Below are 15,087 nucleotides of genomic sequence, written 5' to 3' on the forward strand. Positions count from 1 at the left end.
CCCTCCTCCCACTCCCCCTTCCCCCTGCTTTTCCCCTGCTCTTATACACTGTCTCACTCTCAAATAAATAAACTTTTAAAAAATTCACTTCTGCTGGGATTTATTGTTTACCTGATCCTGCTGTTAGTACTTACGTTTTTGATTGACATAGTACCTCATTTTTGTATTTTACCTCTTTAAATCACCTACATTTTTTGTTTCCCAAAGGATTTGAGACTGATTATTGTAAGATATAATTACAATTATGTACACTAGAATAGTTCTACAGTTGAGGAGTAAAGTCAACTTTTAGTTTCCTGGAAGTAGGAAAAAAAATTCTGAGTTCAGTAGTTCTTGTGATTTGACAAAAGGACACATAACCATTTTGTTTAAAAACAAAACAAAAATATTTTTTTTCTTTTTCTAAATTTGGAGATCTCTTTCATGGGCCCTTTTATGCAATTTATACTTTTCCAGTTGTTTTGTTGTTTTTGTCTACTCAACTGAATTATAAGCTTCCTTAGGACAAATTCCATTTCATTCCATACTATTTTTGTTCTATCTGTACCTAGAAAACACACCCTTTATTATGGTTGAAATTGTAAATTAAGCAACAGCTGCAGCCCAGCTACATATCAAAGATTACGTTATTACCACTTTTCAAAGATTCAGTCTTTGAAACTTAGAAATTGATACTACTGTTCTCCTTCTCAGCAGGGAATCTTCTCTGGTCACCCTCAAAAATCAGTTTATTGTCTCCCTCTCTATCTGCCCCTCCCCTGCTCATGCTCGCTGGCTCTCTCTCCTTCAAAAGTAAATAAACATTAAAAAAATTTAAAGGGGGCGGGGCTCCTGGGTGTCTCAGTCAGTTAAACATCTTCCTGCTTCAGTTCAGGTCACAATCTCACAGGTTCAAGCCCTGCGTTGGGCTCTGTGCTGACAGCTCAGAGCGTGGAGCCTGATTCAGATTCTGTGTCTCCCTCGCTCTCTGCCCTTCCCCCACTCATGTTCTCTCTCTCTCTCTCTCTCTCTCTCTCTCTCTCTCTCTTTCAATAGTAAATAAACATTAAAAAAATTTTTTTAATCAATTTATTTCTTGGTTCTTTTTGAGCCCCTGCTTATTGAGTATGTAATGTAAAGGAAATTTATTCAAACTTTTGTTTTATGACAGTTAAATATTTTTAAATACGGCCTATCGCTTTCAACCACCTTTTTCTTTCTCGTAGGCCAAGTTATCAAAGCATGGGACATTGGGGTGGCTACCATGAAGAAAGGAGAGATCTGCCATTTACTGTGCAAACCAGAATACGCATATGGCTCTGCTGGCAGTCTCCCCAAAATTCCCTCGAATGCAACTCTCTTTTTTGAGGTAAGTGTGCGTGTGATGTTGCCTCGTTAGCCTCTGTTCTAGTATAGTGCTGGCTCTGAAGCAACAGGCAGTGGAACAAGGAGCTAAGCTTGCTGTTGAGAATCAGATCCAACTTATTTATTTTGGAGCTTGGCTTCTTGAATTGTTTCCCACAAACCCAAGGGGTGTGTGCCAGTGCTTTCTTAGAAACGTGTTTCTGGCACTGAACGATCATATCCAAATAAACAAAAGACACCAGGCTTAAAAAGAAAGGTTCTGGTCAGTGGTGTGAGTATAACATACTCAAAGTTGACCAGAAGACAACGTTGAAAATGTGGCAGACCAGTGTTGAAATATACCTAAACCAAATGGTAAGATACTTTCATATTATACAGGTTTACAATTTGTCACCGGTCTCGCTTCTTCATTAGAAGCAGTAGGTGGTGATAACATTATTCATTCTGTGTTGAATTACATAGATCTGTCCAAGTGTGATTAAAAAATTGAGGGAGGAAATGCCTGAAATGTCATAACTGGGTAAAACAAAATAAAACCAAAAAAACAAAGAACACCTTTAGTTGGTTGTAGGTCTGATTCATAGGATTTATTTTTACATTTACAAAAGGGAATTCCATGAATCTGGGGTGGAAAGGTGGTGGCCTCTAGAGTCAGACAAAACAGTTCTGGGCAGCACCTTGTAGCTCTGGCTTTTTGCCCACAAGGCAGCTTTCCTAGTATTTCCTGTCTGTCTTTGCACTGCAACCCCACAGGATGCAGTCCTAGACATTATCGTTACGTGAAGGCTCTTTCCAGGTATTGAAAGTGCAGCGTTCTTTTTTTTCCTACTTTTCCAATAACTGAGATGCATAGATAAATATTAAAGAGTTTTATTTTGTAAAATGAAAGGAGAATCGGTTGTCCTTGTCTTTAAGTATGTTAAGCTGGCTCTGTTTGGTCTTTTCTCAGCCAAATCTTTTTTTCCTTTCTAGATTGAGCTCCTCGATTTCAAAGGAGAGGATTTATTTGAAGATGGAGGCATTATCCGAAGAATCAAACAGAAAGGAGAAGGATATTCAAACCCAAACGAAGGAGCGACAGTAGAAAGTAAGTATTGCTGTGATAGTGAATGAGTCCTTAAAATTGGTTTCCATTTACAGGGATAAAATGGAGATTTCTTTTTGAAAATCTAGAAATAAACAAATATAGCTCAACTCAAGAATAGTTTTAAATTCAACATTTACTTAATAATGACTTTATTTGGTAAATATTCATCCAACATGTCTATGCTAGGTATTTACTGTACCAGCTTTGGTAGACTCAGAAGATGTAATCCTATCCATCAAGTCCAAGTCTACGGACTCCATGGTGTACCAGCAACAATGTTAGTTGCCTTATGGATTTACTCATTTATTTCTCAAAATAACCCTACGAGATAAGATTTATTATCCCCAGGTGAGAAAAGTGAGTTCAGAGAAATTGCCCCAAGGTTATAGAGTTACTGAACAGAGCAGTTGGATTGTAATGTCCTTCAGAGCTCTCAAACCTGTCTCACTGGCTTGTCTCAAGATGAAAAAGTTCATCGTTTTAGTTAGATCAAAATTGGGTAATAGTGTTCATTCCATTCTCTGTCAGGAGATCTAGGTTCATGTTTTGCTTTGCCATTTATTGGGTGACTTACAGCTATTCCATTTTTTTTACTTGCTAAACTGGGGGGAAGGATACTCCCAAGGACCGATTACTTGATCACTCTTCCAGAGCACAATGTATGGACCATGGTGCCCACTGCTTGTCACTTTGTATTGTAGTCAGTGTTTGTCCATTTCTCCGGTAGACGGCTTGAAGCCCAGAATCTTTTTAAGTCTTTTTGTTTCCAGCATTACCTACAGTGCCCTATACACACTGGGTGTTCGGTAGGTGCTTTCTGCATGGATAGATGTTTGAAAGACGCCATTCACTGAGCTTGAAGTACCGTTAAAAAGAGAGTCATGAGAAAACATAGAAAAATACTTCCATTAAGAAAACAGTACTTGACAATATGAACTATTATAAAAGGCCTATTTAAAATAAAGAGTTCATTGAGAACAGTAAACTAGAATGGTTGATTTTCCTATCTTTACCATTTGTATATTCTGCTTGAGATGCATGTTTCATTCCCTTGGGTCTGGCAAATTAGTTCAAATTGAGTTACTTATTTAGTTGGAAACAGTTGTAAATAGTATTACTGTACTATTGCTGTTGAAGTCTTTAGGTAGCAATCATTCCTGGTAAGTTTTAGAATACATGAAGAGGAGCTCAAATGTATAATGTTGGGAGAAATACCTAGCCCAGGAGCCAGAGACAGGATTCTAGCTTCAGCAGACTCTAACTAGCCCTTGCCTTTCTGGGCTCTTGCTTCCTTGACGATGACACAGGGGTAGACATCTCGACTTCCAAGGTCCTGTTAGCCCTGAATGTTCCATGATAGAATTCTAAATGTTTATGAAAGTGACCAGAATGATAGAACGTCATCTTCAGCACATTAACAAGTATGTAAGAAGGTTATCTGTAACAGATATTTAAATTTTTTATTATGAATATTTTCAAATATCAAAAAACCAGAGGTTTTTTTCCTATGATAGAGTAACTCCCAGATTCAGCAATTTATAATATATATTTTTAACCTGGAGGCTTTTGTCAACCAAATTAAAAAGAAAAACTTTTCCCAATTATAGGCAATGCCACAAAACTACCATTGCAGAGTTAACTTTGGGGCAGGCTAAATTAAATCCCATCTTGCTTTTGGTAGTATTTTTGGTGGGAGTCCTTATTTTTAACTTTGTTTTGAAATCATTTTCGCCTTACAGACAAATTGCAAAACTAGTACAGAGAATTCACTTATATGCTTCATCCAGCTTCCCCTAATGGTAACATCGTCCCTCACCACAGTGCTGCATTTATCAAAATCAGGAAATTAACACCAATAAAATACTATTAACTATTAGGGGTGCCTGGGTGGCTCAGTTGGTTGAGCGTCTGACTCTTGGTATTGGCTCAAGTCATGATCTCATAGTTCGTGGGATCAAGCCAGCGTCAGGCTCTGCACTGACAGAATGGAACCTGCTTGTGATTCTCTCCCTCTTTCTCTCTGCCCTTCTCCCTCTCACGTACATGTGCTTTCTCTCTCTCTTTCTCAAAATAAATAAACTTTAAAAAATACTGTTAACATTATTTTACAGATCTTGTGTGAGTTTCCTCATTTGCCATACTTATGTCCTTTTCTGGTCATGGTCAGATTCAGGATCCAGTGCTATATTTTGTCCCTCTAGTAGTAGTCTCCAGTCTGTGACAATTATCAGTCTTCCTGTGTTTTTTCATGATTTTAACAGTTTTGAAGACAACTGGCCTATTTAGAATATATTTCAATTGGGTTTGTCTGATGTTCTCCACGATTAGATTGGTGTTAAGCATTTTTTTTTTTTTTTAAATACCATGTAAGTGATGCCGTGCCTTATCAGTTCATCATTATCAGGAGGTACATGATACTGATGTTAACTTGGGTCACTTGGTTAAGGTGGGATCTGCCATGTTTCTCCTTTGTAAAGTTGCTATTTTTGCCTTACTAAGTATCTCTTTGGGAGGGATCTAACTACTAGGAGACCATGCAGGTGTCTTTTGCATCACATCTTCACACACTGATCCATGAATTTTTTTTTTTTTAAGTTTATTTATTTTGAGAGAGAGAGCACAAAGCGGGGTGGGTAGGGTAGAGAGAGAGAATTGGGGGGGCGGGGAGAGAATCCCAGGCAGGACTTCACATGCTGTCAGCAGGAGTTCAATCCCATGAACCATGAGATCATGACCTGAGCCAAAATCAGGAGTCGGACATTTAACTGACTGAGCCACCCAGGCGCCCCTGATCCATGAATGATATTTCCATGCAACAGTTATTACTGTAGGATTTGCCTAATGGTGATTTTTCTATTTCCACCGTTCCTTCTACAATTTAATTGGAATTCTGCCATAAGGAAGGGCTGCCTCTTCTTCCCTGTTTATTCAGTTATTTATAATAGTGTAGAGTCATTGGTATTTATTTTATTCTGTAGGTTATTATTCATTGCTACTCTTACTTTGTTGGTCAGATTGTCCCAGATTTGGCCATTGAAAGGTTCTTAACCTAGCTTTTGTGTCTTTTCAACAGACATCCTTTTTTTTTTTTTTTTTTTTTAATGTTTATTTTTGAGAGGTGGGGGCAGGGCAGAGAAAGGAAGACACAGAATCCAAAGTAGGCTCTAGGCTCTGATCTGTCAGCACAGAGCCCGACACGGGCCCTGAAGGAACATGTGGTCATGACCTGAACTAAAGTCAGACCTTTAACCCACTGAGCCACCCAGGCACCCCCCTCCTTTGTTTTTTAAGCACTTCCTTACTTTTAGTACAAGATGCTCTAGGCTCATTTTGTAGCTTCCCCACCCTAGGGGTGGAATCAACCATTTCTCCAAGGAGCTCTGATTTCTTTTATTAGAAAACAGTATTTAGAAACCAAGATCTGGGTGCCGGGTATACTCACACTGTGGAACGTTATTGCTTCTTAACTTGACAGAGCTGGGAAATAGATGTACCACAGAAGGCACGTGTACACAGCTTTACGTGTTCTCTATTAGCTGTACGTGTTCTCTGTTAGTCCGTATGTCTATTAAGAGCTAGGAGCACATACTGATTGATGCCTGCAGTTCCGATCCAGCACCTCATGTTCATCCTTACCTTCTCCCTTCACTTCTTTAAAACTGCTTTCTCCAGCAGTGAGAAACCTCTCTCTCCTATCCACGATGTATTTGTTTATTTGCTTAATTGTAGTTTACACAGAAAGTAGTTTCAAAGTTGCTAACCCACACCCCTGCAAAAAACATACTTCGTAAATGCAGGAAGTATTTGTGTAGAAGTTCCTGTAGTCACCAGCCTTATAGCATACATTGAAAACGCTGTTTTCCAACTTAGGTTAGTTCTGTGTTCTCACTCCCTTCAGTGTGGTTATGTTATTTATTTATAACGCAGTTATGTTCATTTGTTATGTTTGGATGCCATTTAGGGTCACCCCCCCCACACTCCAGTTGCTTTTAACTATTTATTTGTGTTTGGGGTAGATGAAACAGTGCCATGGTTCTAAACTAAACAAAAAGATATACACAGAAGTGTTATTCCCCTGTCCTCTGTACTAACCGGTTCCCATTTCCCCATTATTTCCACCTTCCTTCCTGCCTACCTCCTGTAGGTCACCAGTCACATTTCTTCTTGGTTTATACTTCTTGTGTTTCTTTTGCAGAAATGAGCAGGTATCTGTATTTTTTTCTTTTATGTCCCCTTCCTTTTTGTACGGAGGGTAACATCCTATCGATGGGTTTTAAAAAAAATACTTGAATAATTATCGAATTTTGCTTTTTCTGTTTCCTAATATCTTAAAAAAGGGTAGTGACTAATCTTTTGTCTCTCATCTTGTTAGATTTTACTTTCTGGTAAGTTTAGAGTAAATGGTTTATTTTTACTTTTTTCATCCAAAAGCCCTATTTGGTTTTCCGGAACAAATCAATTTTATAAAAACATATTGTATTTTCACTTACCCCTCTTTGAAACAAGTTCACTGTGTGTGGGAGGAGGACAGAAGGTTGACTTAAAAGTGGTGCCTGTGAAGGGCACCTAGGTGGCTCAGTCAGTTAAGCATCCAGCTCTTGATTTAGGCTCAGTCATAATCTCATGGTTCATAAGACCGAGCCCCACGTCGGGCTCTGTGCTGACAGTGCAGAGCCTGCTTGGGATTCTCTCTCCCTGTCTCTCTGTCTTAAAATAAACAAACATTTAAAAAAAAAAAAAAAAGTGGTGCCTGTCAGAAACCACAAGCACTTTGTTCTTTTAAAGTCTTCTCAGGTCTTTACCAGCTTGCCTTTTTTCATAGCATCGCCCGTAACACTTAGATTCAAAGCCAGGAAGAAATTTCCAAACTAAAGCCAGTCTTGCTGTGAAGAGAACAGGAGACAATGATGATCCATTACAATATATCATTATAGGGGAGCCTGGGTGCGTCAGTCGGTTGGGCGTCCAACTTCAGCTCAGATCATGATCTCGTGATTTGTGAGTTTGAGCCCCGTGTTTGGCTCTGTGCTGACAGCTTGGAGCCTGAAGCCTGCTTCGGATTCTGTGTCTCTCCCTCTCTCTGCCCCTCCCCCACTCACACTCTGCCTCTCTCCAAAAATAAATAAACATTAAAAAAATTTTTTTTAATTATAATATATCATTATAGACACAGAAGAGTTACAAAGTGTCACTTCTGTGTGAAGGTATAGTGGGTAGTCAGGGAGGGGCACACAGGCTTTGGAAGTGATAGATGAATTTTGAATCTTGGAATCACTAAGTGATATTCTTACGACTTTAGACAAGTTACCCAACAACCATGGGCATCCAGTTTTCCCATCTGTAAAACGGGAATGATCTTCTCCTATACACACACAGGTTGTCTGGACAGTTAAATGAAGAAAGGTGCTAGTACAGGATGGAAATTACATTTCTTTTTTCTACCCTCTATATTATGCTTATAGAATTGGTTTTGCTTCCTTAAAATAGATTTAAGGAAGGAAATCCTCGACTCCTCATTCTCTTATATTCTACATCCAATTCATCAGCAAATCCTTTTGGCTCTACCAGGGTTGACCTGGAACTTACGATTAATTTGTCTCTGTCTTTAACAACAGTCTTCAGATTAATTATATGTCTTCTTAGTACTAATCGTGCCTAAATCCTATTTCTCCAGGATGTTTGGTTGGTTGGTTTTTGAAGAATAAAGTTACGGAATGAATCAAAAAAGGATTTTACTCAATTGTGATCTTTTGCTTCCTTTTAATTTGTTTGTTGTGGAAGAGAGAACTTACATTAGTTGACAGGATTTATTCTTCCTCAGAGAAATGTTTACCCTCTCTTGTCAGGATCCTAATAATTGCAAATCAGTTTTTAGCTTCTGTTGTGCTTTTTCTTATGTCAATTAAGATGACCATCTTGTAATTCTTACTCAGTGTTCTTTTTCCATTAAAAAAGCCACAGGGTTCTAAGGTAGTCCAGTTGACATTGTGATGGCGACTGATGCTTTAGTCACTGTACTTTAGTCGCCAGCCATGGCCGCATTGTCACTTTTAAGCTTAGCTTTCTTAGAAATTGAATCTGACTGACATAAGCCTACCACTCCTCCTTCCCTTCCCCAAGTCACCCGTCTTACACATTTTTTGATTGTTTACTTCATTGCTTGGAGTAGACACATCCACATGCCGGCTGTATGTAGCTGTCTTGCCTCACAGTGCTTTCAACCACATCTGAGTGCAAGGATGCAGACGCTTGACAGTGTTTTCAAATGTGAGCCTTTCAGCAGAGCCGTCTGCAGAGTTCGAGTTGTGGGAGTACCCTCCCTCTTCCCTCTCACCTCTTCCTCTCCAGATCCCACTGAGTAAGATGGGAGAGGGGCTGGAGAATGACTTCAAAAAAGAGTAAGGAGGGGGTGCCTGGGTGGCTTAGTCAATTAAGCATCCAACTCTTGATTTCAGCTCAGGTCATGATCTCAGGGTTTGTGAGTTTGAGTCCCACACTGGGCCCTGCGCTGACAGCACGGAGCCTGCTTGGGATGCTCTCCGTAGCTCTCACTCTCGCTCTGTCTCTGTCCCTCCCGCACGCACGATGTTTGCTCTCTTTCACTCAAAAATAAACATAAAAAGAAAAAAAAGAAAGAAATCCATAGCCATGCTGGAAAATAGGGAGAATGCAAGAAGTGGATTAGAAATTATGAAGAATTTCTGGAATATGTAAAGTAGATAAAATTGGACTGATGGAAACTAGACTCAGGGAACCCAACTCAAAACAGGTGTAGAGAAGATCTCTGCAGAGGTACATACCATTCTTCTCAACAAGCTTGGGCAGAACTCCAAGCTCACAGTCAGCTAGCTGGTGCAGGGGAGCCAAAGCAGGCTATGGGGCAATCATCTGGGTTGTTATAAAACAATATGGAACAGCTGGGCCAGTAAGCTTTAGTAGCAGTACTCAACTTTGGCTGAATTTAGAATTACCTGGGGAGCTTTTAAAATCCTGATGCCCAGACCAATTAAATGAGAATCTTAACTCTCACAGGCTGGAACTCCAGGCACACGTTTTTAAATTCCCCAGGTAATTCTCATTTGCAGCCAAGGGTTGAGAATTACTCTATAGGGTCTGGCTATGTCTTTTGCTCGCAGGCTAAGGCCTGGAAGGCCAGATTTCTGAAATAAAATAGGGATCCGACTCAGAAGACTGTGTGTCAAGATTTGGGCTAGAGGTTGAGGATATAAAGTGTCTTTGAACTGGTTTTTTTTTTTTTTTTTTTTTTTTTAATGTTTGTTTATTTTTGAGAGAGAGACAGAGTGTGAGCTGGGGAGGGGCAGAGAGAGAGAGGAAGACACAGAATCCGAAGCAGGCTCCAGGCTCTGAGCTGTCAGCACAGCCCGATGTAGGGCTCGAATTCATAAGCCATCAGCTCATGACCTGAGCCAAAGTCGGACACTTAACTGACTGAGCCACCCAGGTGCCCTGAAGAGAACTTTTAAAAATACTTGTCATTATCTTTCGAGATGTTTCACGGGACGTTAAGTTAATAAGTCAAAAAACCAGCTTCTGTGAAAAAGGAAAAAGAGGATAAAGTTTCTGGAAATTAAGAATATTATTGGCAAAATTGGAACTCAGAGCAAGGGCCCAAAGGCAAAATGGACAGTCCCAGAATTCTGAATTGATAATATAAAAAAGTAGTCAAGAATATCTCAGAACATAGAGCAAAAAAAAAAAAAAAAAAAACCCCAAAGATACAAACGGCAAAGAAAGAAGGTGGGGATGAAAAATCAAAGCCCATTTGAATCTAATCAAACATGTGATAGAAGAAAATTTCCTAGAGAAAATAGAAGAGCCTTAAGATTGAAAGGACCTTGGGGTGCCTGGGTGGCTCAGTCGGTTAAGCATCCAACTTCAGCTCAGGTCATGATCTCATGTTCTGCGAATTCAAGCCCCATGTCAGGCTCTGTGCTGACAGCCCAGAGCCTGGAGCTTGCTTTGGCTTCTGTGTCTCCCTCTCTTTCTGCCCCTCCCCTGCTCACACTCTGTCTCTCTCAAAAATAAGAACATTAAACAAAAAAACAACTTAAAAAAAAAAAAAGATTAAGAATGCCATACAACAGTAAAGAGTGCTTTTTCACCTAGGTGCATTCTGGTGAAATTTCTTAATTCCACAGCTTAAAAGGAAATTTTGAAGTGTTCCAGGGAGGAACAAGCCTTGTGCAAAGAAAGGAGAATCAGAATGACGTCAGATTTCTTAACTCATGACGCTACATACCACATGACAATGCTTTGAGCATTGTGACTATGAGTATTTTGACCCCAGAGTTCTGTATCCTCAGCCAAATCATCATTTAAGTATGAGAACAAAATCAGCTTTTGGGAATATGCAGACTCATGTCCTTTTTGAAAAATATACTATAGGATATACTAAAACATCACAAAAAACAAAACCAAGAAGTAAAGACTTCAAGGCATAAGAAACATTAGTGAGCAAAAAAGTAATTTCCACAACATGTCAGTGAAGTTGGATACATTTATCTTGAAAGATCTCTGAAATGACATAACTATAATGGTAAAAATAATAATGGCTTAACAGTCTGGAGCTAGGTTTTCTGAGTCATTTAAACAAAATGTGCAGATGGGAAGTGGAGAGGGGAGGCAAAATCATCCATAGTTTTATTCTAGGGGACGATTATGCTGATTAATTTGTTAACATTGATAAAAGTATATATACCTTTAAGTGATTTGTTTAAAATTTAATGTTAGGTGCTAGGAAGAATAGCATGTAGAACTTCCAAACCAGAACTTGTGGCTCAGTTGGTAGAGTTTGCAATACTTGATCTCAAGGTTGTAAGTTTGAGCCCCATGTTGGGTGTAGAGATTACTTAAAATAAAATCTTAAAAAAAAAATTGGGGGGCAGCTGGGTGGGTGGCTCAGTCAGTTAAGTATCCAACTTCAGCTCGGGTTATGAACTCATGGGTTCAAGCCCCATGTTGGGGCTCTGTGCTGATAGCTCAGAGTCTGGAACCTGCTTCGGATTCTGTCTCCCTCTCTCTCTGCCCCTCCTCCACTCGCACTGTGTCTCTCAAAAATAATAAACATTTAAAAAATTAAATTAAAAAAACTTTCTTTGGAGTGACGTGAAGAAATAGAAGAACAAGGAAAATTTAATCAATCTAATAAAAGTTATAAAAAAATAACAAAAGGTTATATAGAAAACCTAAAATAAGATGGTAGGAATAAAACCAATCATATCAGTATTACAAAAATATGGATGAGATAAAGTCACCTATTAAAGGCAAAAATTCTCAGAAGTTTAAAACAACAACAAAATCTAGCTATAAATGTTCTTTATAATAAATATATAATAAAATATAAATATCAAAAACAAAATGGTACTGAAAATTGGAAATAAAGGAATGATTTCATGTATGCACATGTTGAGATCTGATCAAACTATGAGGCTTTTTTGGTTTTGTTTTTCACATGCTTCTGAAGTATTTATGAATGTCCTGGTAAATTTTGTCCAGTAAGAAAGAGCAAATTCTTGAAACTGCTTTATTATGTGTTCTCACAAAATAACGTAGTGTGGTACTTGCTCTAAAATGGACAGTGTTTATTCTTTCAAATATCTTGAATTTATATGGCTGCTTCTAAAACAGTAGCTTCAAGTCTTCAGGTAGAGTAAAATCTTAGTAAAAAATAGTCCTTTCTGTTATTAAAAAAATACAGCCAATGGATCATTTATTTTAGAATAGTATTAAACAGGGGCACCTGGGTGGCTCAGTCAGTTAAGTGTCCGACTTCAGCTCAGGTCATGATCTCACGGTTTGCGAGTTCGAGCCCCACGTCAGGCTGTCTCTGGTGACAGCTGGAGCCTGCTTCGGATTCTGTGTCTCCCCCTCTCTCTCTCCCTCCCATGCTCATGCCATGTCTCTCAATAATAAATAAATGTTTAAAAAATAAAAAAATAATAATATTAAACAAAACTCCATATCAGTGAAAAATTTAAATAGCCCTTGCAAGTTGTTAAAAATAGGAGTACTAATATATTCAAAAAGGAAAATTTCTATAAGGAGTGAAAATTACTACCATGTTCCTTAATGCCCTGTTTTCAGATTAATTGTTAAATACTTACTCTCTGTCCTTGAACTGTGTGGTAGGCACTGAGGTACAAAAGAAGTTATAAGACATTGCCTTTGCCTACGTACTTAGAGTTTTATTCACACTGTGACAGCTCTGTGGAGCCATTAAGCAGTTGCTTGTACCAAAGTTCTAAAACATGTTTAATCTGGCGTAGTTTACCACTAATTCCAGGAAAATAATCATAGCTAACTTCCATTTAGATCATCTATGTGTATCCACACATAGAACAATATTTTCACATCTTAGGTACCCTGACATAGGCATGAACGAATGCCAGGTGCTGGGCTAAAAGCTCTAATTCGGGCCCTGATTTGATCCTCTCCACTGTAAGGAGTTAGCTAATATTTTATTTTTTATTTTTTTTAATGTTTATTTATTTTTGAGAGAGGGAGAGAGACAGAGCGTGAGTCGGGGAAGGGCAGAAAGAGAGGGAGACACAGAATCCGAAGCAGGCTCCAAGCTCTGAGCTGTCAGAGCAGAGCCCAACGTGGGGCTTGAACTCACAGACCATGAGATCATGACCTGAGCCGAAGTCAGGCACTCAAATGACTGAGCCACACAGGCGCCCCTAGTTAGCTGATATTCTTTTCCCTAATTCTGTGGATGAAACTGAGCTTCAGGTAATTGAGATGACCGTGCCCAAAGCCACAGTTGTGAAGTGGCACAATGGGACTGGCACCCAGGTCTGACGAAAGTGCTATACCTGCGTAAAGAGATGCGTGAGGAGGATGTGTGCTGGTGTGGAATTTATTGCCGTGGGTGTGCTTACTATTTAGACTAAGATCTGTAATCCATTTGCATAAGGGCTATTCTGTTCCAGTGGCCAGGGTCCACGCCCGCTCTCAGCTAGCATCTGACCCTCAGTTCTGTAAGCAGTCGTCTAGAGCTGTTTGTTCATGTCTACTAGTGTAAAACGGTGCAGAGGAGGAAGGGAGGCAGTTCGGGGGCACATTTGACCACCATGCTTGATGGGAACAGTTTCTCTTCTAATCGGTGATTAATATGCCTCTCCTGATGTTACAAATCCATCTCTGTTTCCTTATTTGCCTTTTCAGGGGGTCATTAAGAATCCAGTGTCTCTTGGATGTTCTGCTCTATTAGGCAGGCAGAGAGAAACTCATTTTGGCATGAATTAGGCAGCAGAACAAACCCTTGCCATGTGGTAGTAACCTGTCACAACCTGGTTTTCTCTGGCCAGATGACTGGTCTCGTCTAGTAGTAATGCCATTACAACATTCCCATTCAGATCCCCATGACCCAGTAATTGTTTTGGGAAGGAGTGCAAAGCTATCAGACACCAGCTACTATAATTAGAAAAGGGAAAAACAGACACTTACCAGAGCTAACGTCTTTAGGCTGGAGCATTTACAGCACCTTTTTTTTTTTTTAAGGTTATGGAGCCTCCTTCTCAGTTTTGCTTCCTAAAATACAAATTCTACAGTTTTTGGGTTCTTGCATTCCAGTTTTTGTTACTGCAGTGCACTCTCTTTCCTTTTCCCCCCTATTTTAATCGGAGTACAAATTGCTGTCAGCACATCGAGTTCATGTGCCAGCCACATTCAGAACAGGGTGTTCTGTGCTCTTCAAAACAAAATTGCTCTAGGGCAGTAAGAGAACAATAAGTCAGAGCTCCAGTTTAAGTGATGTTTTGCAGCAGACCCGGCTTACTTGATGTGGTTACACTCGGATTGCGCAGCAAAGCTCGGGTAATTTCATTTGGTTTGACTTCATGGGGAGTTACGTAGACTTTAAGTCAAGGGAAAATGTTCCTTTTTAACTTGTGTATTTTTTTCTTTACCAAAAAAGCCCTAAGTAGAAGCATCCTGTATGTACTTTTATTCTTTTTGGGCACGTCATAGATCATTTACTTCCCGTAAATCATGCTGGTTGGAATTAGCAACAGACCTCCTGAGCCCTAGAGGCTGAGCTCCCAGTGAGTCATGATGGTTATTATTAAATATTTATTAAGTGAGTATTTGCACTAAGAGATGCAAGGTCAAAAGCAACCACAGGTCTTCCTTAGCCAGAGCTGTCACAGTTTTCTTTGGTACCAATTGTTGAGACAATTAAAAAAAAAAAAAAAAAAAAAAAAAAAAAGCACTGGCTCTGTAGGAACCAGGCAGGTTTGCTTCTGTCACTGTGAAGGGGCCCGACAATGGCAGGCAGTTCATGGCGTTTCTGTGGCCCCCTGGGTGGTGTATGAGTTCTTGTCAGCAGTCTTGTAGAACTTGTCACACCAGTGTTCCAAGTTTAGAAACCAGTTAACAGAGCGATAGCCTTTGCTACTTGTAGACTTAAAGAATCAGTGGGCTGTATACCCCCTGAGTCTATGATACCTTCTCTTACTCTGACATTCCAGATTAAAAGGTAGAGGTTTGGGGGCGCCTGGGTGGCTAAGTCGGTTGAGCATCCAACTCTTGATTTGAGTTCAGGTTGTGATCCCAGGGTCATGGGCTCGAGTCCCAGGCTCTGCACTGAGCGTGGGGCCTGCTTAAGGTTCTGTCTCTTTCTTCCTCTATCTCTC

At 39.6% G+C, this 15,087-nt stretch overlaps 1 protein-coding gene across 3 annotated transcripts in view; it reads left to right on the plus strand.

Moving 5' to 3' along the window:
* The window catches only part of FKBP5 (FKBP prolyl isomerase 5), a 122,168-nt gene that overhangs the window by 78,430 nt on the left and 28,651 nt on the right, over positions 1 to 15,087 (plus strand). For all 3 annotated transcript variants that reach the window (XM_049652756.1, XM_049652758.1, XM_049652757.1), the window contains 2 exons: positions 1,206 to 1,348; positions 2,317 to 2,431. In XM_049652756.1, coding sequence (XP_049508713.1) covers positions 1,206 to 1,348; positions 2,317 to 2,431 — 258 coding nt within the window. The remainder of the gene's footprint in view (positions 1 to 1,205; positions 1,349 to 2,316; positions 2,432 to 15,087) is intronic.

This window comes from Panthera uncia (genome assembly GCF_023721935.1).
Source record: "Panthera uncia isolate 11264 chromosome B2 unlocalized genomic scaffold, Puncia_PCG_1.0 HiC_scaffold_24, whole genome shotgun sequence".
Lineage (NCBI taxonomy): Eukaryota > Metazoa > Chordata > Mammalia > Carnivora > Felidae > Panthera > Panthera uncia.